The following is a 27,413-nucleotide window of genomic DNA, read 5'->3' as shown; positions in this document are numbered from 1 at the left end:
ACTGCCACCACTTTCGTACATCCACAAGAACTGCCACCGACTCAGGCAGCAGCGAAGTACCACTCGCTACGTGTCTACTGTCAAGTTCAAATCTGGATCGGGAGCCCAGTAGACCCTTTACGCCTGGGACGGAAACTTCAGGATAACGAAGTTTTTGCGCCAATAAAAACAGATCTCCCTGCCCCTCCGTCTCAGCTGCTGAAAATTATCAAATGCTCGTGTCGTATTGACGGCTGTGATAGTGAAAAGTGTACCTGTAAGAAAAACGGACTTGAGTGTACTATAGCCTGCCGTACCTATAAGGGAAGCTCGTGCAACAATTCGAAGTTTCAAGAAGAAGAACTTAGTGAAGAAGAATAACAGTTAACTGTGATGATGAAAAATCTAGTTCCTACATTTTGATGATGTGCAATTTCTATATATTTGAAAAATAAGATAAAAGCTTTTCTCTGAACACTTTAAGTTAGAACCTACCTTGTCTCATGGTGTTGGGCGCTGAGGTGTTTCGTCATTCCTGTTTATTGTTGTTTAGTCTTTTTTTTCAAAGCCTTTCGTTTACATAGCCAAATAGACTACAAGAACGACAAACTTATTCCGTAGTAGACCTTGATAAACGCTGGTAAGTTTTTTTTCCCCAAAGACACAGTTTTTTTCCCCCATTTTTTTTTTTATTGATAAATATTTTTCTTTTGACCAGGTAACGAAATGAGTATCAGAAATGAATTCAGAGCCAAAAGCTGATCTAAAAAAATGTGTAAAACATTATAGTTAACGTTTTTAATTTTTTTCCCGGTTTTTGAGAAAATAAATAAAAAAAACATTAGAAAAAGAAAAAATTTCGCATCGAGCTAGAGATTTAGATTTTTGATATGTTGTTAAGCATTTTTTTTCCGGTTCGGATGGTGAAGAAACCATTTCTGTACCAATTTTTTCTTGGTCAAAACTTATTTTTCTCCTACTATAAGTGATTGTTTAAAATCCAATTATTTCTCGAAAAACACATTTGGGAATCTATTCACTACACTGGAATTAAAAAAAAATGGCTATGATAAAAATTGGACAATTCAAAAATCCACTTTTACTACCTGTTAGCAAAAGTACTGAATCCTTTTTACGGTAAAGAAATTCTTGGTTCACCCACGCGGAAAATGCCTAAGGTAATGCCACCTGTTCCTTCTTATTATTCTTCTATGCCAAGATCGTCATTTTGTTTTCTTCTATTGATTCTTTTTGATGTCAGTTATTTATATATGATTATTTCAGTTATAACTTTAATATTCAATCTGTCTTCCAACCAGGCAGCTATTTTCAATTCTTTTTTTTTGCCAAGGTAGGTATTTAAGTGTTCTCATCATTTATATCAAAATTTCCCCCTATCCCCCTTAATTTTAAACTGAGCCCCCCTCCTTATCCACAGAAAAAGGCTATAAATTGAACTTTCCATGGCTGTAAGCTACAAATAAGGATTGTGTTTTTAGTCTCTCTAAGGTCATTTTTATCTCTTGCCTTTCTTAGTCTCTCTAAGGTCATTTTATCTCTAAAGTCATTCTCTAAGGTCATTTTCTTGCTTTTAGTTATCCTTCCAATGTTTTGATTCTTTGTTTATATTTAAAAGTCAGCGATTTTAAGGGACTTTCTTATGTTTTCTTAAGAACTTTTGAGTCGATCGAGATAAGCATGCTATAGTTACGTGGCCAATTTTAGAATTAAATATATGAATCTGGTGCTGAGTTCTACGACAGAGAAAAAGAACTATAACTCCGTTTTTATAAGTGTACTTTGAATTCATTGGTTTAGTCTGTGACATGTATTATCGTAAGCTTACCATATCAGTTGTTAACTTATATCAGAAAGGGAAGCCAAATAACATCGGCTTTTGAAATTGAATGGCTCTCCTGTGTTCCCGTTGAAAATTTTAAGCGAGTAAAAAAATGGAAAGCTTTTGAATCAGAAGATTTTACACAAGTGATCCCTATGTTTTTCTGTGGCTCTAATATAGGTTGAAGATGCCAATAAGATATGTGCGCCTATGATTGTATCTCCTGGGTAGCTGTCCGTTAGTTTTTGGGAATAGACGTTGGGCTCGAAAATTAAGGAGCCCAAGTTCAGTTTCCTTTGGTTGTGGTAGTGTCATTCAAAAGACGTTATGTGATATTTTTTACAATGATTAGTAATTGTATTCCATCCTCTTGAAGCAAGAATATACACAAGAATCTTATGGGGGCGGGGCAGTGGAGGCTCTAGGCCTGTGTAGGGGGGAAGCTTCCCCCCTCAGTTTCTATAACATCTGGCATTATATTCCTTTATTCTATATTTTTACACTCCTATTAAGGTACTTCCCCCTCAGATTATGAAACCTAAAACCGTTACTGAGGGGAGGGGGCTAAAAATGGTCATTTGAATAAAATGTTGCCTCCCTTAGACCTTAGTTACTCCGGAGCCGTTGGTGACACATTATGCATCGACGATGTCTCTCCACACATCCTGAAACAATAATTTGAATAAAAAGTGACGTGAAATACGGAAAATTTCCCCCCCCCCCCCTACGCATGTGCACTCTCTCATGGATGGCTACAATCTATTTTGACCTTTCTTAATTGGTCCCAAATGAAAAGCAGGTTGTCCCTGGTTAGAAGATGTAATAAGAAAGAATTTTGTCGGAACATGGAACTGTATTGGAAGGGGTAAAGGGTAAAACTTCGAATAGATTTGGGCAGGGTCGTAGCTCCAGCATTTTCACTGAGGGGGCAAGAGGGGTCCATATCCAAAGAGTCAAAGCGCATGGCCTATATAATGATTTGTTCTCCAAATAATTAAGGGGGCGACTGCCCCCCTTGTTGCCCCCAAACGATGGGTATTTTGCAGTTGTGTTTCCTCAGGTGACTAGATGCTACAATGAGTTGTTAGTAGTATTAGTAATTGTTAGCTGCTAATTTATTAAGAAGTTTTTCTTTTTCTCTAAGTGTATTTCGTCCCACTTCAAGAAATGTTTTTAATAGCTATTATTTATGCAAATATGTTTAATAAAAAAGAAATATCGTTAATTGCAAATTTCTGTATTAATACTGTTGTGTCATATCTTGAATGCACAAGAAAATCCTCTTTTCGCAAAGGGCTAATACTTCTCAATAGTAACTAAATTACGTGCCTGAAACACAATTTTCTATTTTCCTGCTCTTTTGCACACATTATGTATCATACCACTTTTTGAATTAGACTGCTGCATCGCTCTTATGAAAGGGCAAACCCAAATTATAGTTTTTTCTACTGTCCTTTTTGCCTCTATTACTATTGCTTTTTTGCCCTTATTGCCCTTATTATTATTGCCCTTATTGCTCTCGTTCCAGGAGTAATGCCATGTCATATTTAAGGGAGGGAATTTGTTAGCTCCTTGTAGCCCTGTTTCCTCCGCTCTCCCAAAAATCGCACACTAACAATTCTGCTAAGAATTGCGTTTCTGCAAGCTAACAAAAAATGACAGCGAATTTTGGTATACAAATAATCTTATTTTCAAAAAAATATTTCTACCCTTTTGTATCGAAACTAAAGTACTTAAGAGCTTTGATCTTTCTGTGCATCGTTACATTATAATATTTTCCTATGTCATTTTCGATTTTGATATAGATTAAATATAAAAAAAAAGTTTTTTTAACTGAAAGTAAAGAACGACGTTAAAACTTATAACGAACAGAAATAATTCCGTATATGAAAGAGGCCGTCCCCTTATCAACGCTTCGCTCTTTACGCTTAAGTTTCTTATTGTAAAAAAAATAGAGTTGTGAGAAACCCAAACTTTAGCGTAAAGAGCGAGGCGTTGAAGAGGGGACAATCCCTTTCATATACGGAATAATTTCTGTTCGTCTTAAGTTTTAACGTCGTTCCTTACTTTCAGTTAAAAAAAAACTTTTTTTTTATTTAATTTTTGAATGTTTTTGAATTGATGCAGGGTTTTGAATTTGGCTCACCATACATGAATAATTAAAACAAAATTTGCATATTAATTTTACTTTTATTTGGTTTAATGGCTTTCTCGAAACTTGTTTAGTTTTATTTACGAACGTTTTTATTAGTAATAAATATACGTAACTTACGAATTAACTTACGTAACGGACTTCTATATTCATAGATTTTGAATACGTATATTAGGGGGTTCGCCCCCTAGTCAATACCTTGCTCTGTAAGCTAAAGTTCGAGTTTTGTTCCAATTCTTTAAAAATGACCCCTTAGTCACAAAGGCCGTTAATTAGAATAAATAGCTCTTATGAAAGTACTAAAAAATCTTTGGCTTAAAGAGCGAGGTATTGACCAGGGGTTGAACCCAATTATATACGTAATGTTTTCTGTTGTTTTGAGTTTTGATGTTGCTCCTTACTTTCAGTTGAAAAACTTGTTTTTTTATATATAATTTATGATCTTTTTTTAAATAATGCTGGGAAATTTGGCACCCCCTTCATAGCAATATCCCTTCCCCCATGAAAAATTCATTCATGGAAAGATCCTCCCACATATCCCCCGACCCCCCCCCCCACTACCAGTTTTTTTTAGTTAATTTCTGATCGCTTTCTTTAATAATGCTGGGAAATCCTTCACCCCCTTCATAGCAATGTCCCTTCCCGCCTGAAAACTTCCTTCATGGAAAGATCCTGCCATTTAACCCCAAACCCCCCCTCACCTACCAGAAAAATCCCCCCTGAAAACGTCTGTATACTTCCCAATAACGAATACTATATGTTAACATTGGGTAAAGTTCATTAAGTCATCCTAAAAGACATATTTATCATGTTATCGACCATGCTGAACAAAATGGCTATCTCAAAATTTTGATTGGGTGACTTTGGGAAAAAAATATGAGCGTGGGAGGGGGCCTAGTTGCCCTCCATTTTTTTTTCACTTAAAAAGGACACTAGAACTTTTAATTTCCATTCTGATTAGCCCTCCCACGATATTCTATGACCACTGGGTCGATACGATCACCCCTGGGGGAAAAAAAAAAACAGAAAAACAAATAAACACGCATCCGTGATCTTTCTTCTGGCAAAAAATGCAAAATTCCACATTTTTGTAAATAGGTGCTTGAAACCTCTACAGTAGGGTTCTCTGATACGCTGAATATGATGGTGTAATTTTTATTGAGTTTCTATAACTTTTAGGGGGTCTTTCCCCCTTTTTTCTAAAATCAGCCAAATTTTCTCAGGCGATTAACTTTTGATGGGTAAAACTAAACTTATATATTTGATGAAACTATATATATATATATATATATATATATATATATATATATATATATATATATATATATATATATATATATATATATATATATATATATATATATATATATATATATATATATATATATTTGATGAAACTTATATATTTGAATTAAAATCTGATTCTTTTGATGTATCTATTGGTATAAAAATTCGTTTTTTAGAGTTTCGGTTACCATTGAGCTGGGTCGCTCCTTACTTACAGTTCGTTAACACGAACTGTTTGACATCTAGAAATTTTTATATTTTATCCTATATTGAAATTACCAATACCAATATCGCGCGACACTAAATAATAGACTTTTTCCTAATATGTGAAAATGGAAATTTGACATTTGTAATAACTAGAAAGGACCCTTTCAAGTTGTCAAGTCCGGTAATTCCCAGTGTTTGGTAATTTCAAACAAACATTAAGCTACTTTATGAGCTAATTCTAAGATGTTTAATAAACTATGGGTTAACCATCAAAGATGTACTAATTGTCTCCAAAAATATCTGCAACTACTGCTACTGATAACTCAATGCAGCACCAAGTCACCTGAAGCCAATACAGTTACGCACACTCCTCCTCCATACCAATCTCTAATAAGATCTAAACTCTCTAAATTTCTAATTTCTCTTCAATTTACCCTTACGACCTCCTGCCACGCCATTCGGGGACGACCTGTTTCCGTTTGGCCTTAGATGGTTGCCTGGCAAGGAGTGAAGTTGAACCACATTTTTCATACAGCTTACCGTTTAAAATAAAGTCAGTCAGACGGTTACCCAAAACAATACTTAGATAAGTTTCTGGAAATCCTCCAGCAAATCCTTCTCCGTCTTTAGGAGCGCCCCCCACTTCTGAACCATACTTGACCATTGTCATAGCTGTAGCTAGCAATATTGTAATCTTGGTTGGCAGACTTATCTTCCTATTCTTCCAAACGTTTTATTAAATGTGAAAGAACGTCCTAAGCCTTGGCTTTTCTACTTTAATATCTTCACTGCACATCACCGTCTTTATCAATAATATTACCTAGGTAGGTGAAACTGTCAGCTTGGTGGATCTTTTCGTTACCCAACATTTCCTCTTCGCCTTCACTTATTCCCAGTCTTTGCGATTTAGCCTTCTTAACATTAATTTAAACATACTTTTGTACCCTGAACTCTCAAAACCTCCAAAATGTATTCATCTCGCCAACATTTTCATCTATTCTAGGACATTCAAGTCATCAACATAATCTAAGTCTAGAAGTTTTACTTCCCCATTTGATTCTGTGCTCTCCCATAGCCTTTATTGTATTCTTTAGGACAAAATCAAAATGATTCATATAGATTGTGATAGGTTGCATACCTGCTTGACTCCTTATATCCCAATATTTTTATGCTGATATTTCATGCTATATCGAGATAACCAGTACCAATATCACCCAACATTAAATACAGGGGCGAATCTCTAGCATTTTTATTGAGGGGGGGGAGAGAGGTCCATATCTGGATAGTCAAAGGGCATGGGGTTTATAATATTTTTTATCCACACTATTGGGGGGGGGGCAACGGCCCACCCCCCCCCCCCCTGACACCCCCAAACTACGCCCCTGATTGAATAAAAGGCTACTTACTATTTCTAGGATGGAACTTTGCTATTTATAATAACTTAAAAGGACTTTTTCAAGTTGTTAACTTAATTGAATTTCAGCAATGGGTAATTTTATAAAATCGTTAAACTCCTTTATAAATTAATTCCAAAGTAAATTATTATCCAAGGAATAGTTTAACCGTCATGCATTAGTTGTTATTATTAAATTCATTACATTAAGATTATTTGTATCATTGTTATGTTTCTCATTACTTTTTTAGTGTTGGGCGTTGGTATTAGTGTGATATAATTTCCTTGTATTCCTTCTTTATATGGTTGAAATGTTTTAAATACAATTATAGTTGTTATGATAAGATCTTAGAAATCTCCAAAGTCTTGGCATACAACGTAAACGTTCGCGAATTTACCCACGCACCTCCCTTTATTCAGAGGAATATGCGGAAATTAAGGTTGAGAACGTTTTACTCTCGTTGCGGAAATAATCTGAATTTAAAGTAGGAAACTACGCTTACACGCTTGCCTGTGAAGAGTTGAGAGGGGTAGGAGTGTCACCTAATAGCAGTATTTGTCCGAAGACTTCCCTCTCCCTTTTGAAATATTTGGCAGTTGATGAACAGGAAGTTCTAAAACTTGGAAGAGAGATTTGTCGCAAGGTTGTTAATTGTTTTGGCCGAAGTGTCCATTGTTTAGACCAAGATCGGAGGCCTTAAATATCTGAATCCGTTTGTAGAGTTTTCTTTTACTCTCCTGGAACTATTTCTACTGCGACTACTAACAACTCACTGAAGCACCAAGCCACCTGAGGCGAACACAGCTGCGCACGCTCCTCCTCTAATCCAAGCTATTCAAAGTCTCCATCTTTACAACCTCCCAAGAGTTTCTCTTTCCTTACTACATCCTCCCACCCCCTTCGGGATTACCTGATTTTTATATGACCCTATATAGTTAGCTAACAGGGACGATCTTTAGTAATTTGTCATCCTTCATCCGTAGAACATGTCCTGGCCATCTCAATCTATCTCTCATTATAGCTCTAGAAAGGAGGATTGAATCACATTAATAGTACAGCTTATAGTTAGTATAGAGATGTAGTTAGTATAGAGATATGGTCAGTCAGACGTGTATCCAAAATAATCCGTTGGCAATTTCTCTGGATAACCTCTAGCAAATCCTCCCCTGTCATTTGGAGCGCCCACGCTTCAGAATCATACTTGACCAGTGTCATCACTGTAGCTTCCCATGTTCTAATCTTGGTTAGCACACTTATTTTCTATTTCTTTCAAAACTTTTTTCTTCCAAACTCTTGGAACTGGAAAGTGACAAATAGGCACAAATATGTCTGTTCGGCAACCATGATTTTCTGTATTTTATAGGCTTGCTTTTTGGCTGCCGTACTATTGAAGCTATACTTCTCTAAAAAACAAAAAAAAACAAACAATCCCTTTCCCATTTTTGTGCTCAGACCTTAGCTCTTAGTCATGAACGCAGAAAAAAAGCCACTTCAGATGGAATGAGTTGTTGCAGGATCTATGGAGAGGGCTCATTTGATCCAAAATTGAAAGATCTAGTTCATTTTCTTAAAAGTCAAAAGTGATCCTGAAGTAACCAGCCCCTCCCACGCCCTTTTCAACCACCCTCTTCAACCTCCAAAGACGCCCAATTTGAATTTCGAGATAGTAATTTTGTTCAAAATTGTCCAAAGGTCCAATAGCTATGGCTCCAGAGATAACGTGACCCCCACGGACCCTGGGGTGAGGACTTTAAATTGTTTTAAAACAAGGTGGCTTGAATAACTAGCGCTCTTCCATATCATAGAAGAGGCCCTTGATTGCATTCTCATTGAACGCACTAATACTATCCTATTTTTACTCCTGAGTAAAGTATTGAACTCAATTTCTTGACACTCTTTATAAAGTACTCGATTTTCAACGGGTGCTATTTCCGGTCATGCCAGTCTTGAATAATTCCAGAACTATACCCCGATCAAAAAGAGGTGTAACAGGTGTATGTAGACGGGCCATGGATTCCATCCAAGGCCTTAAAACTATACTAATTACCAATTTGATCATATTCTGCTGGTACCATTATCCTAAAAAAAAATACTAAATTTAAAAAAGAATTTCAAAATTTTACTATAGATATATATATATATATATATATATATATATATATATATATATATATATATATATATATATATATATATATATATATATATATATATATATATATATATATATATATATATATATATATATATATATATATATATATATATATATATGTATATGAAATGAACGAGCTTCCCGAAATTCTTTGTCTTGCAAAAAAAAGAAAAGAAAAAAAAAAGATTTTGCCTTTACTTTGCTCAAGCAAGATCATAAGGCGCTCGGGTCTTCTGCTCTCGCAATTAGTCTGAACGAAATAAGGTTACATAAATGGAGGATTCAGGATGTTTGATTATGTAAAATGTGTTTAATTATGAACTTGGTGAAATTTGCTTCTATTGTAAAAGATATATAGCATTTGGATGTTAGAATATTGTAAATCATATCCTTATTAAAAATTTGTTTATTATAAATCAATATCCTTATAAAGTACGGTGTGATTAGGTACTCGGATGTTTAAAAAAGTGATAAATGAGTCATTTGGCCTCTGTGGGACTCATACCTGCCCTTACGAATGCTTTTAATAGTGATTGTTTGACCGCTCAGCGCAATTTATTTAAAAACTGTAAAAGCACCTAATGCCTACCGGAAGCGAACTTCAACCCACCCCCAAGCCATGTGAGCGTCAACTAATCTAAAACAGCGTGACAAGCATTACCAGACATTTCCGTGGGATTTACGACAGTAAAATGGACTCTTACGCCTAAGTTCCATCATTAAACTAATCAGGGCTATGGGAATGGGACAAAACCGCAAGTCAACAGTTTTCCTACCTGTTTCTTTACAAGTAGCAGCTTTAGTACCATTTCGGTGTATGCTAAGGTAAAGCGTCGTTTTTGCGCCAATCAGTTTCTCACGAAAATAAACCAATGTTTCAACAGTCCAATGTTTTGTGATTTACTAGCAGTAAACGTTTAGCTAGTAAAAGGCCTGGTTTTGTTGGGTCCCTCTCCTCTGTCAGGACTTGGGCCCTCGCCAGTTATGTAATCAGGCTTTGGTCCTAGAAAAATTAATCTGACGTCACCACCTTTTCCAGTCACTTTGCTCACGACAGTGTGCAGCCCGGGCATTCGACCATCCCACAATTGTTATCATAAAGTTATATTTTTTTTTCTTTTGTATGCCGACATCTTTAGGATTTGTATAGCCTATTTATATCCTCAAGGTTCCGAAACAATTGTGCAAAAGTTTTAGGTTTCTAGCTTGAATAGTTCAGTCGTAAATTCACTGGGAGGATGATTAAATAGATAAAGATCGAGGGGGTTACTGGGTGTGAGCTACTCCCCCCCCCCCGAATTTTTGTCCAACTCATTAAAACGTATAAAAAATGCATATAAAAAAATTCTTGATGTGTTTTAAAGTTTTATTGCCCCCCCCCCTCCTAAAAAATAACCATCCTGAACAAAAATCGGTGTGCTACCATTTCGACTAACCGTCACAAGCACTAAACGTCATAACATCGACAAAAAAAATTTATAAGTTTATATAATAGTAGTAAGTGTAAAATAGTTTAGAAACAAATCTCGGCTATATATTTGCACATCAGGGGAGTGGGGTAAAGCATAGCATATATTAAATACCTAACGTAACCTAGGTACCTTTTCCACCCTAAACCCCAAGAAACTAAATTTTTAAAGTTTTAGATGTTATGGCGGTTAGTGGTTCTGACGGATTATTTTGTCGATGTTATGACGGATTTTGTCGATGTCGTGACGTTAGTGCTCCTGAAGGTTAGATGTTATGACGCCTTCCCCGAAAATCCTGGATATGCCCTTGATATATATATATATATATATATATATATATATATATATATATATATATATATATATATATATATATATATATATATATATATATATATATATATATATATATATATATATATATATATATATATATATATATATATATATATATATATATATATATACATATATATATATATATATATATATATATATATATATATATATATATATATATATATATATATATATATATATACATATATATATATATATATATATATATATATATATATATATATATATATATATATATATATATATATATATATATATATATATATATATATATATATATATATATATATATATATATATATATATATATATATATATATATATATATATATATATATGTGTGTGTGTGTGTGTGTGTGTGTGTGTGTGTGTGTGTGTGTGTGTGTGTGTGTGTGTGTGTGTGTGTGTGTGTGTGTGTGTGTGTGTGTGTATATATATATATATATATATATATGTGTGTGTGTGTGTGTGTGTGTGTGTGTGTGTGTGTGTGTGTGTGTGTGTGTGTGTGTGTGTGTGTGTGTGTGTGTGTGTGTGTGTGTGTGTGTGTGTGTGTGTGTGTGTATATATATATATATATATTTATGAATGTTTAAAATGCAGAAGCCTTCCGATATCTCTTTGTGGATCATAAAAGCTTAGAATTTAAATAGTCAATGTCAAAGTACATGGGTCTAAATCCTAAAAGATATTTAGATATCCATTCTTCAAAATTTAACTTTAGATAACAGTCAACTACCCTGACATTAGCCATTTTGAAATGTCAACTAAGGATGGTCATAAATACCATTGAAGAATGCATGGTATTTTTCTTTGGGTAGCAAAGGTATGCAAAGGGTCCGTACTCAGGTAGTTTTGGATTCACACGAACATTTCGTAGGCATAAAAATTTTGTTCAGTTTGTGGATAGAATCTGTCGTGATAAGTTGAAAACAAGAAAATGATTAATTGTTATCAACCTCTGTTTATGAGACGACCGGCAAAAAAGCCAAGGCCTTGTAAGGAGAATATGGATATATTGACGAATTTTAATCTAGTGGCAAATCAATGCAGGGTGGCCGCTATTATGACTAGTGGTGAGTTTCGGCCATTTCATTAGCTAGATGTAGGCCTACTAGCAAATTTGATTAAGGTTAGATTTTTATTGTTTTGGTTGTCTCGCTAGATAAAACTTACCCCTGGATAGGCTTTTTGGCCAAGGTTATCTGTGACATAGGGCGGAAGTCAGAAAAAAGTTATACCATTAGATTCTCCATTCAGTATTCTCTCCAAATATAAATAATCACTGCCTTTGCAATTGTGCCCCAGCCTCATGGCCAGATATAACCCTAGCCTATATCAATAGGTTGCTGATGTTGTGGACCTGCCATTATCATTTTTACTGCTGTTCATCTTGCCAATATAAAAAATAAACAAAATTAGTAAACCTGTAAATAGCTTAGGGCCATATCTACCCCATTAGGGGGGGGGCAACAATTATTAATAATTATTGCTGTCATCAAATATGTTACGAATTACAATCACGGGTACTTTTGTACTATATGGACCTTTCTAAAAAGTCAAGTTTGGTTAATGCTAATGAAATAAAATAGGATGACTTTATAATAGCCTAGTTTAGAAACAAATTTGGGCTATATATTTGCACATTAGGGGGAGTGAGGGGCAAAGCATAGCATATATTAAATACGTAACCTAACCTAGGTACCTTTTGTCCCCATCTAAACTCCAAAAAAACACCGTTTAATAGCCTATCGTATACGCAATTAAAACCACGCTAGACAACGTATTTCTCTCAGCGGTGTCTTGAATCATCTTGTATCAAAACGGGTTTTTCAACGCCTGTTTGACTGTAGCATCTAGTAGCCTATCTCTTATGACTTCTTTAGAGGGGCCCATCTAATGCGAAAGTACCCAATCACGTAATTAATTTTGTGACTGCGAGGGGACTCACAGAAAAAGCCGTGGAATGTACGGCTAGGTTTCCAAACGTGGGGCCCCTCTTTATGTGTAATGGGGCCAGGGGTTGAAAAACTTCCTAAAATTGTCGAAATCCCCCTTTGTTAGCAGCACCCTTTGTGGATGTGCGGTTATTATCTGCCGTCTTGTGGAAACCACGATTCCGCTTAACCCTAGCAATCACATTGGCCTACAGGCTACAGGTCTACAGGCTGAACTTTCAGCGAGGGGATTGAGCAAAGTTGTCAAGCTGAAAACAATTTTGTTGTACTTCATTTAAGCAGAAGATCTATTTTACAAAGTTACAAAGGTCCTCAAAGGTCAGAACCCTCTACAGGGAGAAGGAGTGAAGGTAGGGGTAAATTTTTTGCAGTTCACTATATATATATATATATATATATATATATATATATATATATATATATATATATATATATATATATATATATATATATATATATATTATATATATTATTTATTTATTTATATATATATATTACAAATTCGATCATTACCGGTTTATATATCAAATAACTGCTTTGAATGTTCTTAAAACCCGACTTATATTTCTTTTTTAATCTAGACTGTTGAAAATTGAACTTAGAAGTTAAAAAAAAATATTTTGACAATAATAATGACCAGGTGGCAACCCTGTCCAAAAACCGATTGATACCATCTTGAGTCCTATTTGGGATGGCTATTCCCCTGTCTTAGATTACTGCATTCTCAATACGCCAGGTTTATGTCAATGTCATGGATATGTCAAAATGTAGTAATATCAAATGATGGATCGACCCAAAGAGCTTATTGTAGGAGTGGTCATCAGCGTCACAAAGTCTATCTGTGTAATCTTGCTCTATTGGAATGCGCTTTTTTGAATCTAGTTATGGTATGGATCTGGCTTAAGGCTTTTCACTTTTTTGTTAAGCTATGTAGAGCTAATATACAAATAAAACTTGAATCTTGATGCTCACGTCGCCTATTTCAAAATGGAACTCTCTAATTTACGCTAATCATAACAATGTGTATGTTTAAATATTGAGGGGCTATCTCCCTTTGAGGTTGATCTGAAAGTACCAACGACAATGATATGAAAATATTGGTGAAGTGGAAACTCACACAACCATGTAAAGATGCCACTTTCCTTCGAACACATTGTTGCCTTGGGAAGCATAAGGTTGTTAATGTTTCAACTATTAATGACGAAATATGTCATCAAATTTAACAAATTAGTTTTGCTTATTTATATCAAGGTTCAACGTGGCAACACTGAAAAAAATACGATGCTTACCAGAAAGCTCGTAATTTTGAAACAACAAATTGAAAATACTACTACTAACAATTTACCGCAGCATCAAGCTGCCGAGGCCACCACAGCTACGCCCGCTTCGCCTCCATCCCAATCTACTTCAAAGTCTCCCTCTTTACAACTTCCCAGGAAGATCCCATTTCCATTACATATTTCTTTGTGACATCCTCCCATCCCAACCGTGAACGATTTGCTTTCCGTTTAGCCCTAGGCGGTTGGCCAAAAAGGTCCTTGACACTTGAAGAAGCTCGTGTTTAGCATAAATTAAAAAATTGCAACCAAACAATGCACTTTTTCCAACCACCTTAAGTACTAAAATTTAGCTACCAAGGGCGCATCCAGCATTTTCTTTTTTTTGGGGGGGGGGGTACAAAAAAGAAACTTCAAAAAACATATCAGAATTTTGTTTATATGCATTTTGTTAGGTTTTCAAGAGTTGGGCATTTTTTTGGGGGGGGGGGGCTCAAATCCTCCACTACACTTAAGGCTGGTTGGTGTCATTTATTTTTAGCTTATTTTTACTGAATTTTCACCAACATTTCTTTCTTTCTTTCTTTTTATTTGGTATCCGTTACTATTAAAAATCCAAGACCTGCATAAGATGGCCTTCTTCATTAAAAATTGGATTCTCAATTTTGCCTAATTTTTTTTAAACATATAAAGGATTGAGCAAGTTTCAACTTAATCAATTCAAACAATCAGAGTTCACTTTTACTGGCCTTTTCAAAAACTGTCAGCATTTTCTGAAGACACCACAAGTTTCCAACTCTATCTCGTCAGTACCTTTTAATGATCTTGGTTCTACAAAATTGAAGGAACCCAGAGGCTAAAAAGGCTTAACGATCCTGAGGTCTTATTTTCGAGAGAGTAGGTTAACACAAACTGAAATCACCTATAAATCACACTTCACAATAAACAAATTAGTGAACCATCATTTTTTTTTGGGAAAAGTATGTCACACGACCAGATAATCTAATGACAATTTCAAAGACTTTCCTGTGACGAATCTAAAGTCAAAGGTCTCGACGGGGTCCCGCTGCGCTTGCCGTCTTTTGTCGCATTGGCTTGCATCAGATAAAATGATGATCTACGACTCTTGAATGAGTACCTCGTATGATTTTATGTCCATTAAAAGTTCAAATCTTTGAATTTGAGCCTTTTAAGGAGTGTTTGTCTCTCTACTGGTGATGTTCCACTCGCAACCCTGGTGGGAAGCGCGCTTACAATAAGCAATTCATAGTCACAGAATGGTCACCTCCGTCTTATATAATTCAAATCATATTTGAGAAACATGCCCAGTTTGTTGTTAATGAAACTGTTTGAAAGTACTTTGTTTTTATTATTAGAATCCTTCGTGTCTATTTCTGATACTTAAAACACTGGCACGAAAATTTTGTTTCGCCCATATGCCATTGTAAATGATAATGATCTTCGGCGTCAGAAATAATACTGAGTTAAAACTAGAGTCAGTTCAACTAAACTGACCTCCCGCAAGGAGTAAAACAATAAAAATGAATGTGAGTAAAACAGTAAACTTCCAGTAGGAAATAAACCTAGTAGGAGGTGACTTTTGAGTCTGATATACCGCACTAGGTCTTTATAAGTTTGTATTTATTAATCATCTCCATTTTACTCACTGTTCGCGCCATCATGTCCCAATTTGCAATATATTTTCCTGCCTAATATATCTGGAAGTAAACTTCTAGTAGAGGTCAAAGCTAATAAGAGATGACGTTTGAATCTTTTTCATGCCGTACAAATTCTATATTGTTTTTATTCACTGGTTACGCCATCATCTCCAAATATGTAATATATCTTTCAGTTCTATATATCTGGGAGTAAACTTCCAGAAGGAGTCCAAGCTAATAGGAGGTATGACGCTTGAGTCTTTTTCATCCCACACAATTTTTAAAATATTTTCTTCACTGTTCACTCATCATCTCCAAATATGCATTATACCTTCCTGTATAATATATCTTGAAGTAAATTTCCAGTATTAGTCAAAGCTAGCAAGGGGTGACGTTTGAATTTTTTTCATGCCATACAAATTCTATAATATTTTTATTCGCTGTTCACCCCATCATCTCCAAATATGTAATATATCTTCAGTCCTATATATCTGGGGAGTAAACTTCCAGTAGGAGTCAAAGTTAGTATGAGGTATGACACCGGAATCTTTTTTACTCCACACAATTTTTTTAATATTTTCTTCCCTGTTCACTCATCATCTCCAAATATGCATTATACCTTCCTGTATAATATATCTTGAAATAAATTTCCAGTAGTAGTCAAAGCTAGCAAGGGGTGACGTTTGAATCTTCCTCATGCCGTACAAATTCTATAATGTTTTAATTCACTGTTCACGCCATCATCTCCAAATATGTAATATATCTTTCCGTTCTATATAACTGGGAGAAAACTTCCAGTAGATGTAAAAGCTAGGAGGTGACATATGAATTGTAAACATACCGCAAAATATTTTTAATATTTCTATTCATTATTTGTTCCATCATCTCCAAATAGGCAATATGTCTTAAATTAAACTTCCAGTAGTAGTCAAAGCTAGTAGACAGTGATGTTTGACTTCCAGTAGGTGACAAAGCTAGAAGGATATAGAGGTTGAATCTATTACGCCGCACAAATTCTTTAATATTTTAATTCATTATTCGTGCCGATCATCTCCAAACAGATAACATATCTTCCAATCCAATATAACTGGAAGTAAACTTCAGGAAGGAGACAATGCTAGTATGAGAGGTGGAAAATTTAAGATTTTAGACGGGCCTTGGCGCAAAGCCCCCCTCCCCCTGTGTTTGTCTATGAGTCCAATATTTCTGGAAGTAAACTTCCAGCAGAAGTCAAAACTACTGACAGTTGAATCCTTTACATACCGCACAAAGCATTCAACATTTGTATCCATTGCTCAAGGCTTGATCTCCAATCATCCAGTTGCAGTCGTGGTAGTCTGTGATGGAAGTTTTTTGTGTGCAATTAGTTGTCTTTACTGTATCCGCCAGTGTCGGTCATTTTATATTATTGCTTCGTAATCTCATGATCCACGCCTTAATTTTCAAATATTCTTTGATAAGGGCCCACTGCTGGGGGCACTTAATATGCGAGCAGTCTCATATGCGACCAGGTACCTTTTTTTCGGAAGGGGCCCAATAATACAAAGAAATTTCTTTTGATAACTTGAATAAGGAAAAAATTAGTGGGAGATGTTCCCCTAGAGGTTTTGCCCTCCCCTCTAGATTTTGAAAAATAATTTAATTGGTATTTTCAATGAAAATTATCTTTTGGTATTGAAAAAGAAAACAACCAAATTACCTTCTGTAGATTTTGAAAAATGCACCCCCCCCCGCAAAAAACGCTGCTACTACTGTCTTGATTTTAGTGGTTGCTTGTATTTTCATTTGTTTATAATCTTTAACGGAGATTTGAAGCCCTCATCAATTAATATTTCTTTTTTAATTTCGTTTTTTATTCATAATTAAGATTTGTTATTCATTTCTATTGGGTTTTGTTTAATTATAGCCTATACCTCACTCTGGGAACCATTTTCGTGTGTAAAGACAGTAAGGGCGTCCTTTCGTGATTGGGAGCAAGTTTAACTTAAGTAGACTTTTTAATTAATTAAAGGGAAATATTTTTGCCGTCTTCTACCGTTCTATTTCCCCAGTAAGTCGATAGTAGTTAGGTTTCGTGGGAAAAGAATCAGATAAAACTGAAGACACAGTGAGGGGTCCTTTATTTTAAGGCTATTACTCCCCTCCCACTTCCTAATGAAGAGGTAGAAGGAGGTTCAAAGGTTAAAGCCCCAAAAGAAATCTGTTGTTTTTTGTATGATTAACAATAGCTGATTTGCAGTAGTCCGTAATGAGGTATGCACTGTCTTTGAGATGTACCGATGAAATGGCCAGTTGAAGTAACATTAATAATATGAAAAAAATCTAAATTTAATTCTTTGTATGTACCGTTAATGTAAGAATGTGCATAAATTTTTAACCTTTGAATTGTGGATAAGGAATTACCAGATGAATTATGCTCACTAATTGCGGCGGACAAAGATACCCCGGGGATTAAATATAATGAACTGATATGCGGCGTCTTAATGTCTTTTTTTCTTCTTTTTTTTTTTACTGCGTTTGTTCAACTGACTGTTTAGCGTAAATACTAAATTTTAGATTCGAATTCCTCAAAATTTTGAAATTTGTATTTATTTATTAATTCCAAAATGCGGCAAGCTTTATCAAGCTTGTCGCACTAAACGTTATAGCAATTAATGACAACGCTGAAACATACTCTATGGACATGTAGGTCATAAAAACAACTAATACAAAAAAAAAATCTCAAAACGGATCGGAATTAGACCTAGTATGGAAATCCTTAGAGGCTAAACTACCTCTACGGATAGTCGCAACTGTTTCCGATGTTCTTCCAAGTCTTCCACATTCGGCTAGATAAAGAGTTGTGGCCTAATAATTTTCTGTGGATATGGTGGGTATATTTTGTGTTGGTGTTGTTGGGTACTACTTTGTTCTGTAAGAGTGAGTTGGAATGGCATTATCAGTATTCCTATCAATGCGGAATGTATTTATTAGGTCAGTATTTTCATGCATCGTGGTCAGGGCCGCATCCAGGACTTTCGTTTGGAAGGGAGGGGGGACAAAACAACTTTAAAAACGCATCAAACGTTGTTGGTACTTAGTGACCACACTGTTGTTCTTGATCTAACTAAAACCGGTTTCTCTTTCTGCATTCAGAGATAATTAGTTTAGTCTCAGTGAGACAAACTACTATACAGGTATATTTTAATTAAATATTTAATATATAGAGTCGACTAGGTATGGTTAGGTACTTAATATAATGCCGGTAGGCGCTCTCGGGGTGGCCTGGTTTCCATAATTCTCTGTTGTAGTTTCCATATTTTTTTTACTACAGTATTATATTGTTATCGTATTTTGGTATATTTCATTAAGATTAACCTTGGGTGTGGTAGCTATAAGACGTAAGTACAAATTTCTTTCATATGCATTTTTGTTACATTTTTACGTGGTGGACAAAAATTTCGCAGTGGGAGGGGGTTCAAACCCCTTAGCCCTCACCCTGGATGCGGTCTTGATCATGGTTCCAGTCGTAGCTGCAACTCTGTTGCTAGCACGTTAAAGATTTCCATTGAATTTAACACAATTACTTCACAATTCATGTCATCATAAATAATTATTTATCATAATAATTACATCGACAACTGTCGCATTTTAAATCATTGTTCAATAAATGTAAAACTTTTTTTAAGTTTTCAATTTTAATATATTGAAGATTCCTATTAAATTTAGCAAAATTGCTTTACAATTTAAATGATCATAAATAATTATTTATCATAATAATTACATCGACAATGTCACATTTTACACCATAGTTCAATAAAGTTTTTTTTTAAGTTTCAATTTTAATACATTGAGGATTTCCATAAAATTTAGTCTTTAATTGCTTTACAAATTAAATGACCATAAATAATTATTTATCAAAATAATTATATCCCTGACTGTCATCTTTTACAATAGTTAGATAAACCTGAAGGTTTGTAAACTTTCAACACTTAAATTACTAACTTAATTACTTTTAATTACTTTGAATTTATTGCTTTGCTTTAATTCTCCCTTTAATTATAAACGTTGGAGTGAAACTTATAAAAATTCGAGCCCTACCGAAATTTAACTCTTTCAAAGTGACAAAATAACCTCTTATACAAAACTTAAAAGCGAGCCAGAATCCGCGGGAGGGGTATGGCGTTTGACCCCCCCCCTCTCGAAATGTGTTTCCAACTCGTGAAAACGTAACAAAAATAGATATTAACAGCTTTTGATGTGTTTTTTAAAGTTTTTTTGTACCCCCCCCCCCTCCCGTAGTTAGATAGATTAAGAAGTAAGAAAAATGTAAATATTTTGAAATTCTCAACGCAAAATTTACGAATTAGCCTTTTAATTACTTTGAGCTTCTTTGTTTAAGCTCTACGTTTAATTGTAAAAATTAATTTAATTATAAATAACTACGTTTAATTATACAAATATAAGACTTGATGACAAATTCGAACCCTAGCACATTTAAGTGTTTTCAAGAACTGAATTAAGTATAGATCAAACTTGCGCATACAACTTATATTCAATTATTGTTGTTAGGACTTTTGAATTTTCTAACGAATTTAGTGTCTTGATTACTTCATATCGCTTTTTTGTTAGTACTTGAAAAACTTCTTTCTTAATAAAACATAATTACCTTCCACTTTACATGATCGTTAATAATTATTTATTTTAGCAATTCTATCAATAATTGTCATGTTCTACATCATAGGATAAATGGAAAGTTATATATTGAAACCTGAATGTTTTTATAGCTTTCATTGATAAGTTTAATAATTAGATTTGTTTTAGTTGCTTGGTACCTAGATTAGGTTTGGAAGGTACCTAGATTAGGTTAGGTATTTAATATATGCTATGCTTTACCCCCCCCCCCCATCTAATGTGCAAATATATAGCCCTAATTTGTTTCTAAACTATTATATGTTCATCCTATTTTATTATATTTCATTAGCATTATCCAAACTTGACTTCTTTCTTTGGTACCATAAAATTCACAAGTACCCAATTAGCTTTGGCTCAGTGGAAGAATACATTGTAGCTATATTTTAATAAATATTTAGTTGGTATTTTGGTTAGGTTACGTTTTGCATGCAGCCCCGCTATACCTAACATCCCTCCCCCTAATGTGCAAATATACAGCACAAGTTATATATATATCCTATCTATCTCCCAAGTGTCTCAGTTGTTTCCACCCGTACTTGTGGATCCTAATTCTCAAGTGTGTACTGGCTAACAGATAAGCCGCTATTTTTTCCTGTCCTCACAAGAGATTGTACGCTTTTTTATGCCTATCATCCGATAAGCCCTTTGGATGAATTATTCTTTTTCTAACCCAGTTTAAAGCACTTTCCCAAATTTTCTTACACATTTATGGCTAACCTCCTATTGATGTATTCATGATAGGCTGAGAAAATTATATTTAGAGCCGCCTTGAAAAACTTCATTCGCTACGGTACAAAGTTATTTATGTTAGTATTTTGGGTTGGTCTAAAGTTGTTCCGCGAGCTTCTGACGGGTATCTACCCTAAGCTATATTCTTCAAACCATGCTTCGCATCACCATCACGACTGTGTGGCGCCTAGGAGCTGCATAGTTTCTCTTCTCTTTGAAAGTTTTCAATGGATCTTTAAATTGGTCCTTTTATTACCTTTTAGTTAACCCTATTCCTTTAATTTGGTAGCTATTTGCATATTTATATGGCACTCTCAATATGAAAATTACTGAAAAATATTTGTACTCTTAAATACCAATATTACCCCACTTATTCTATTTTGACTACCTGTTAATTTGAGTGTTTTGACGAATAGGAAATCGGAATTTTTCAAATTATTTGTTGATTATACTTCATACTCTCCCGTTTTAGAAGCAGAACGTCCAAAATTATTTTTTTTCTTTGCCTTTTTTACTTTTCTTTACTTTTCACTTTTTCTCTTTAATTTTTTTTTCCAACTCAATACACCTAGGCGTCTGTCAGGCTTCGTCGTATCGAACCATCCTCAATGCTTCTAACAGCTTTTAATGTGCAGATGACATTATAATCAGGGTTGCTCCCCTTGTAATTTATCAGTATTTCTAGTGATTTTTTATATTACCTAAAACAAGAGAAATCCCTAAATCAACCGAAAATCGCTAAAATATAGAGATTTTTTCACCAGATGGCAATCCTGACTAGTAAGAACGTTTTTTGCCAGCTAGACTTACCTTAGGTCTGTTGATGCCTAAAAACCGCGATTTTTTTTCCTTTGATTGTTTTTTAAAATTATGAATTTTCAGAGCAGCAACAGATTTTCGTGATTGTTGCCATTTAAAACGTGAAAATAAGCGGGCTAAAATTATTAGTCAAATTTAACGATGTTTTTATCCGTAAAAACATCATCAATCTGTCGATTCCCAAAGACAACCACACCTTCAAAGGAATGCAACAACTTCGTTAGCTGTTTGGTGCAACATGCTTTTAGCTTATTTTTTGCTTGTTTTTCGTCCCTTTTCTTCTTTTATTTAATTTGGCACCCTCTAGTAAAGTTAAGTCACATACGTTTTCCATTTTTGTAATTATTCTAATAGTAAGTAAAAGGAGGAAACACATTTTGGTAAAATTAAAAACCCTTAAGCAAAAAAGGTGTGGAAAACTGGTTAAACCTAATGAATAGAGAATGTTTAGTTTGACAAAAAATATCACTTAATACCTTTTGAATGATGGCAACCGAACTTACTTTTCATGACTAATGTTTTACCTGTGAATAAAATATGAAAGTTAGGAAAATATATACGCGTAGGAAATTTGAGGGAGGGGGATATATAAATAATGAAAATATTTAAGAAAGAAAATCAAATAAGAATAAAAAAATAAAGATAATAAAATATGTAAATGATCAAATAAAAAATACAATAAAACTCGTGTAAAATTAAATTGTATAATTATGTAAATAATAAAAACGTTTGAAAATAAAATTAAAAATACTTAAAAAATAAATATAAGAATATACAAATATAAATATATAAACTATGTAAATATTAGAATATAAAAAGGCATAATGAAAATTTAAAAAATTGACTCAAAAATCCATAATTCTTTTTACTGGGTCAATATTTTACTGGAGAGCCAGTAAGGTCTAAAAAAGCGGGGCAATATTAGCTCGAAGGATATTTCTGAGCCCCCAGAAATTGTATCCTTAAATTAAATTAATATCGTATTATCAAAGAATCCTGATGATGAAAAATTTTCGGATACCAACGTCCCCTCTGGGGCGCCAATTCACGAAAATTTTGGGTGTAGGGGCAGGAATTTTTAATTATTTTTTTAATAACGAAGGTCCAAAAAATGGTATTTTTTCCAAATCTGGGGTTGATGCAATTGTTTTTCGATGAAAATACCTAAAACGTATTTTCAGAAAGTACTTACGTATTATACCGACGGCACATGGGCAGTGTCGCTTGGAATAAAGCCATAAAACTTATTTATTTTGCAACGTATAGTGATAGTGGAAAGCTTAAGTTAGGCTAGATTAGTGCACCAGGCTAGTTTGTCCACTTTTCTGCTATATAGGAAAGGAACAGATCTAGTCAAAGAAGAAATTTGTGTCTGGTTAGGCCCATTCGGAATGAGATTTTACTAATACCGAGATTTAGTTTTCCATTATCACTATATTTTACAAAATAAATTAGTTTTATGGCTATGAGTTTTATTCCAAGTGACGCTGTCCAAGTGTAGTTGATATAATACGTAAATACCTTTTAGAATCTTGGATGAGGAGGTGCCCCTGAATTTGAGACACCACCCCCTTTAAGGGTTCTGCCATTACGTGCCTATGACTAGTAACTCGTGTACATTCAGAGTTGAAAAATATGTCAGTTAAAACCAGTTGACCACTAGTGTTGGGCAATAACTTAATCAAACGATATGTCGATGTGTCCGTATTTTTACTTTCGATATTCGATAATCGATATTTCTGATCAATGTTTTGCTCAAATTGACTTTAAGGTTTGGCAAAATTCAATAACAAAATTTTCAAATAAAGAGTATTTTGCACATTTTAATTTAAATTTTAATTGCACATTATCTAAATTTTTAATAAAATAAATAAATTTCCATTTCATGAATGAATATTATATCGATATCTATATCGATATCTCGATATTATATCGATATCTAATGTCGCCCAACACTATTGACTAATCGTCTTAAAGGCAATATTTTTGGAGCCAAACTGCTACAAATATGCCAACAATAATCAAAATTGCTCCAGCTATTAAAGGAATACACGTTTCTATAGTTCCGGTAGCATGTCCCTGCATACCTTAGGATTTTGGCAAGACGGGTTTATACCCGTTGTATTCAAATACGGCATAAGGAATTTACAATGCATAGTTTCGATTCGGTTTCGTTCTACCGAGAGGAATGATAATTGCTACCTTTCTTTGTTTTATGTTGTTTTTTTCAATACTTTTGATCTATACCCTAAATTTACGTAGTTGGATTTAAGTTGTATAATATGTATAATATTAATTCAAGTTGTATAATATTAAATTGTGTTATATGTAAATATTTAAATAATAAAAACATGAAAATAAAATTAAAAATACATAAAAAAATAATATAAAATTGACTGAGGAATGAATTGATTTTCATCAAGGATGTTTATTCAGTAAGGATTGAAAAATGGATATTTAATTGTATATTAATTAATTTAATTTTTATATTTAATTCTATATTTATCTTATCTTTAATCGGTATATTTCTTTTGGCAATGGGCCAAAGAACTTTTTCGGGATGATACGATAAAAGGGGAAAACTTGAATGTATATATATATATATATATATATATATATATATATATATATATATATATATATATATATATATATATATATATATATATATATCGTTACTGTGAAAGACCGAAATCTAGTGAATGTCGACATTCACCGCTGAATGCCCGAAATTCCTTGTTCTCTACTTGGATTTAGTCAGTTTTGTCGGTTTTATGCAAGGTTTGACGGTATAAATTAGAATTAGGTTATAAATCTCAGATGTGGGTAAGAAACATAACCTGGCACCATCAAACCTTGCATAAAACTGACAAAGCTGACTAAATCCAAGCAGAAAAGAATGAATTTCGGACATTCACCGGTGAATGTTAACATTCTCCAATTTCGGTCTTCCACGATAACATATACACGTAACTTTTTGAAGATATATACTTATATGTCTGGTTAAAAAAAAAGAAGAATATTGTGTGCGTAAACCAATCGGCAAATGCTCTGTTTAGTTTATTTTTTCGTATCTTATTTTTTTCGAAAAAAAAATTTTCGTATCAAAGTTTAATCTATTTTTTTCGTATCTTATTTTTTCAATTTTTTCGTATCAAAGTTTAATCTATTTTTTTCGTATCTCATTTTTTTCGAATTTTTTTTTCGTACCAAAGTTTAATCTATCTTTTTTTCGTATCTTTTTTTTCAATTTTTTTTTCGTATCAAAGTTTAATCGATTTTTTCGGATCTTATTATACTTTAAAGATATTTAGAAGTTTTCTTCCCAGAATGTGTTATCTCCCCTTTTCTGGTTCTAAAATAAAATTTAAGTACCGTATTTGGAATTACTGAACACACTATTGTTTTGTTTTTTTTTGTTTTTTTTTTAGGTTTCCAAACAGTCTGGCAACTCTTAAAGCTTATTGTTACGAGTGTAAAAAAAAGAAATGAAGAAAGGCCTTTCTATTTCATTGTCTTCAAATTACTCACATCACATTACATTTTTCAGATACTACTGACGATGGACCACTGCGAGGATGTCGATCAATGCCACTTCAGCCTTTAAACCGAGTTCCACCTCACAGAGAAGGTCCGCCGCCTCCAACACCTCCATTTCAGCCTCATCCTCATGGACTAGCACCTCCACCTCCTCCTCCTCCTGGCTTTGGAGTGAGTACGTCAAGTCAGAGACAGACGACACCAAATCGCCCGCAAACGCCAAACCATGACCTCGGGTACCATACCTTAATATCTCGATCTGGTCAGTCACAGTGGAATAATGACATGAAATCGGGGTCATTCAGTACATTGACAAATACCACTAATATATCACGGCATTCACCAGCCCGGCAAATGCCTTCAATACCACCGTCTTCTGTGGACAGTAGTGACACTGAAGTGTTTATGACAACGAATCCTTCGCCATACAAAGGTAAGTAAAAACTAAAGCTTATATCATTAGACCAAGTTAGATTACCTCGATTCTGAGACTTTTAAGGTGAAAATTCTTCAGTTGGGGTACCTCGAGGCTCTAAGAACTATATAAAGACCTTATTTATTCCTTTAAAGCGGCTTTCACAGTACTTACGTATGTTTCTATGCTCAGAGGCTAAGTTACGTTACGTCAAGCACAATCTTTCACACTTAAACAAGTTCTTTCATACCAGACTCATATAAAATCCATAAAACCATCATAATCATCGTCCAAAATCATCATCATTAGCTGACTATTCAAAAATTAAGAATGTGGAATGCAGCTGGAGACTCAAGGTCTTATGAAGGGTGAAAGGTTTTCTAAGAGAAGTTCATTATTTATTTTTGCGATTTGTTAATTGCTCATTTAGAAACTCTATTTTCTTCTTCTCCCTGCCTATGATATGGACAAAATTTGCATCGTAAGATCACATAATGTACCGCAAGGTCGGTAGTTATACTAGGATTAAAGGCTCTATGTCGTAGTGTGAAAGCACCATAACAAATACTGATAACGGATCGCAGCCAACTTAACAAATGTCCGGAATACCACCATATTTTATGGACAGTGTAAGTAGTTGGAGCAGCTCCGTTTCCTACTGTTTTACCAGGCCATGGAGTCTCCGGGGTGAATGAGTGGTTGCGTAGTTTTGTAATTTTCTTGTTTAAAGAAATTCCTGGATTGATTGAAATTGATTGATCTATGACAACAGATCCTTCATGCCAAATGAAAGTAAGCATAATAAGTTATATCATTGGATCAGGTTCGCTTAACTCAGTTCTGAATATATGAGGCAAGATTTCTCCAGAGGGGCTCTCCTAGGCTCAAAGGGTTCACGGAAAGTCCTTAGAGAGATCCCAGGAAGAAGAGTGAGCTGTGATAAAACCATATGAGCTGCAATGAAAAATGTGAAAGATATTGTGCAAGGGTATTTTGAGGAATGTTATTTATTTTAAGGGTTTATCAAGGGTAAAAGGCTTTGGAGATAGTAGCAACAAATTCTCCACCATCCAAAGGCAAGGAAGTTACATTAGACTCGGTTAAATCAATTCTTAAACTATGACGCAAGATATAGTAGCCATGGCTCCCCCAGAGTTTAGGGTTCGCCAGAAGGGTTTTAAAGGCTCTGCAAAGAAGAGTAAGTTAAAATAAAACCACCGTGATCTATAATAAAAATGTGAGGTATTGTGCAAGGGTATCTCGAGAAATATAATTTATTTTAAGGGTTCCACAAGGGTAGGAAGTTTAGGAAGCACTGCCTCCTGATTCTAGTGTATTATAAAAACTCAATTTTTAAGTAGAAATCTAAAAAAATTTCGAAGTATCTCTGTATTTTAAAATAGGATATGCAACGCATTGTGGAACAATATAAATTAATTATTAATAAATTAGTGGCTAATTTAGCTGCCATAAAGATACTTCTTAGAAAAAGTTTGATGT

At 34.2% G+C, this 27,413-nt stretch overlaps 1 protein-coding gene across 2 annotated transcripts in view; it reads left to right on the top strand.

Annotated features, from left to right (window-relative positions):
- LOC148941157 (uncharacterized) overlaps nt 1-27,413 on the top strand; it is a 136,273-nt gene that overhangs the window by 91,075 nt on the left and 17,785 nt on the right. The window contains exons 1-2 of one of the 2 annotated variants that reach the window (XM_089104039.1): nt 11,770-11,919; nt 25,509-25,931. In XM_089104039.1, coding sequence (XP_088960165.1) covers nt 11,784-11,919; nt 25,509-25,931 — 559 coding nt within the window. In that variant the 5' untranslated portion in view covers nt 11,770-11,783. Of the gene's footprint in view, nt 1-11,769; nt 11,920-25,508; nt 25,932-27,413 lie in introns of those variants that run through there. The other variant, XM_089104038.1, reaches the window with a different exon arrangement.

The sequence above is a fragment of the Artemia sp. Qi Xiang Cuo genome, chromosome 18 (genome assembly GCF_049724085.1).
Source record: "Artemia sp. Qi Xiang Cuo chromosome 18, ASM4972408v1, whole genome shotgun sequence".
NCBI classification, from domain to species: Eukaryota; Metazoa; Arthropoda; class Branchiopoda; order Anostraca; family Artemiidae; genus Artemia; species Artemia sp. Qi Xiang Cuo.
This window is presented reverse-complemented; position numbering and strand designations above follow the sequence as displayed.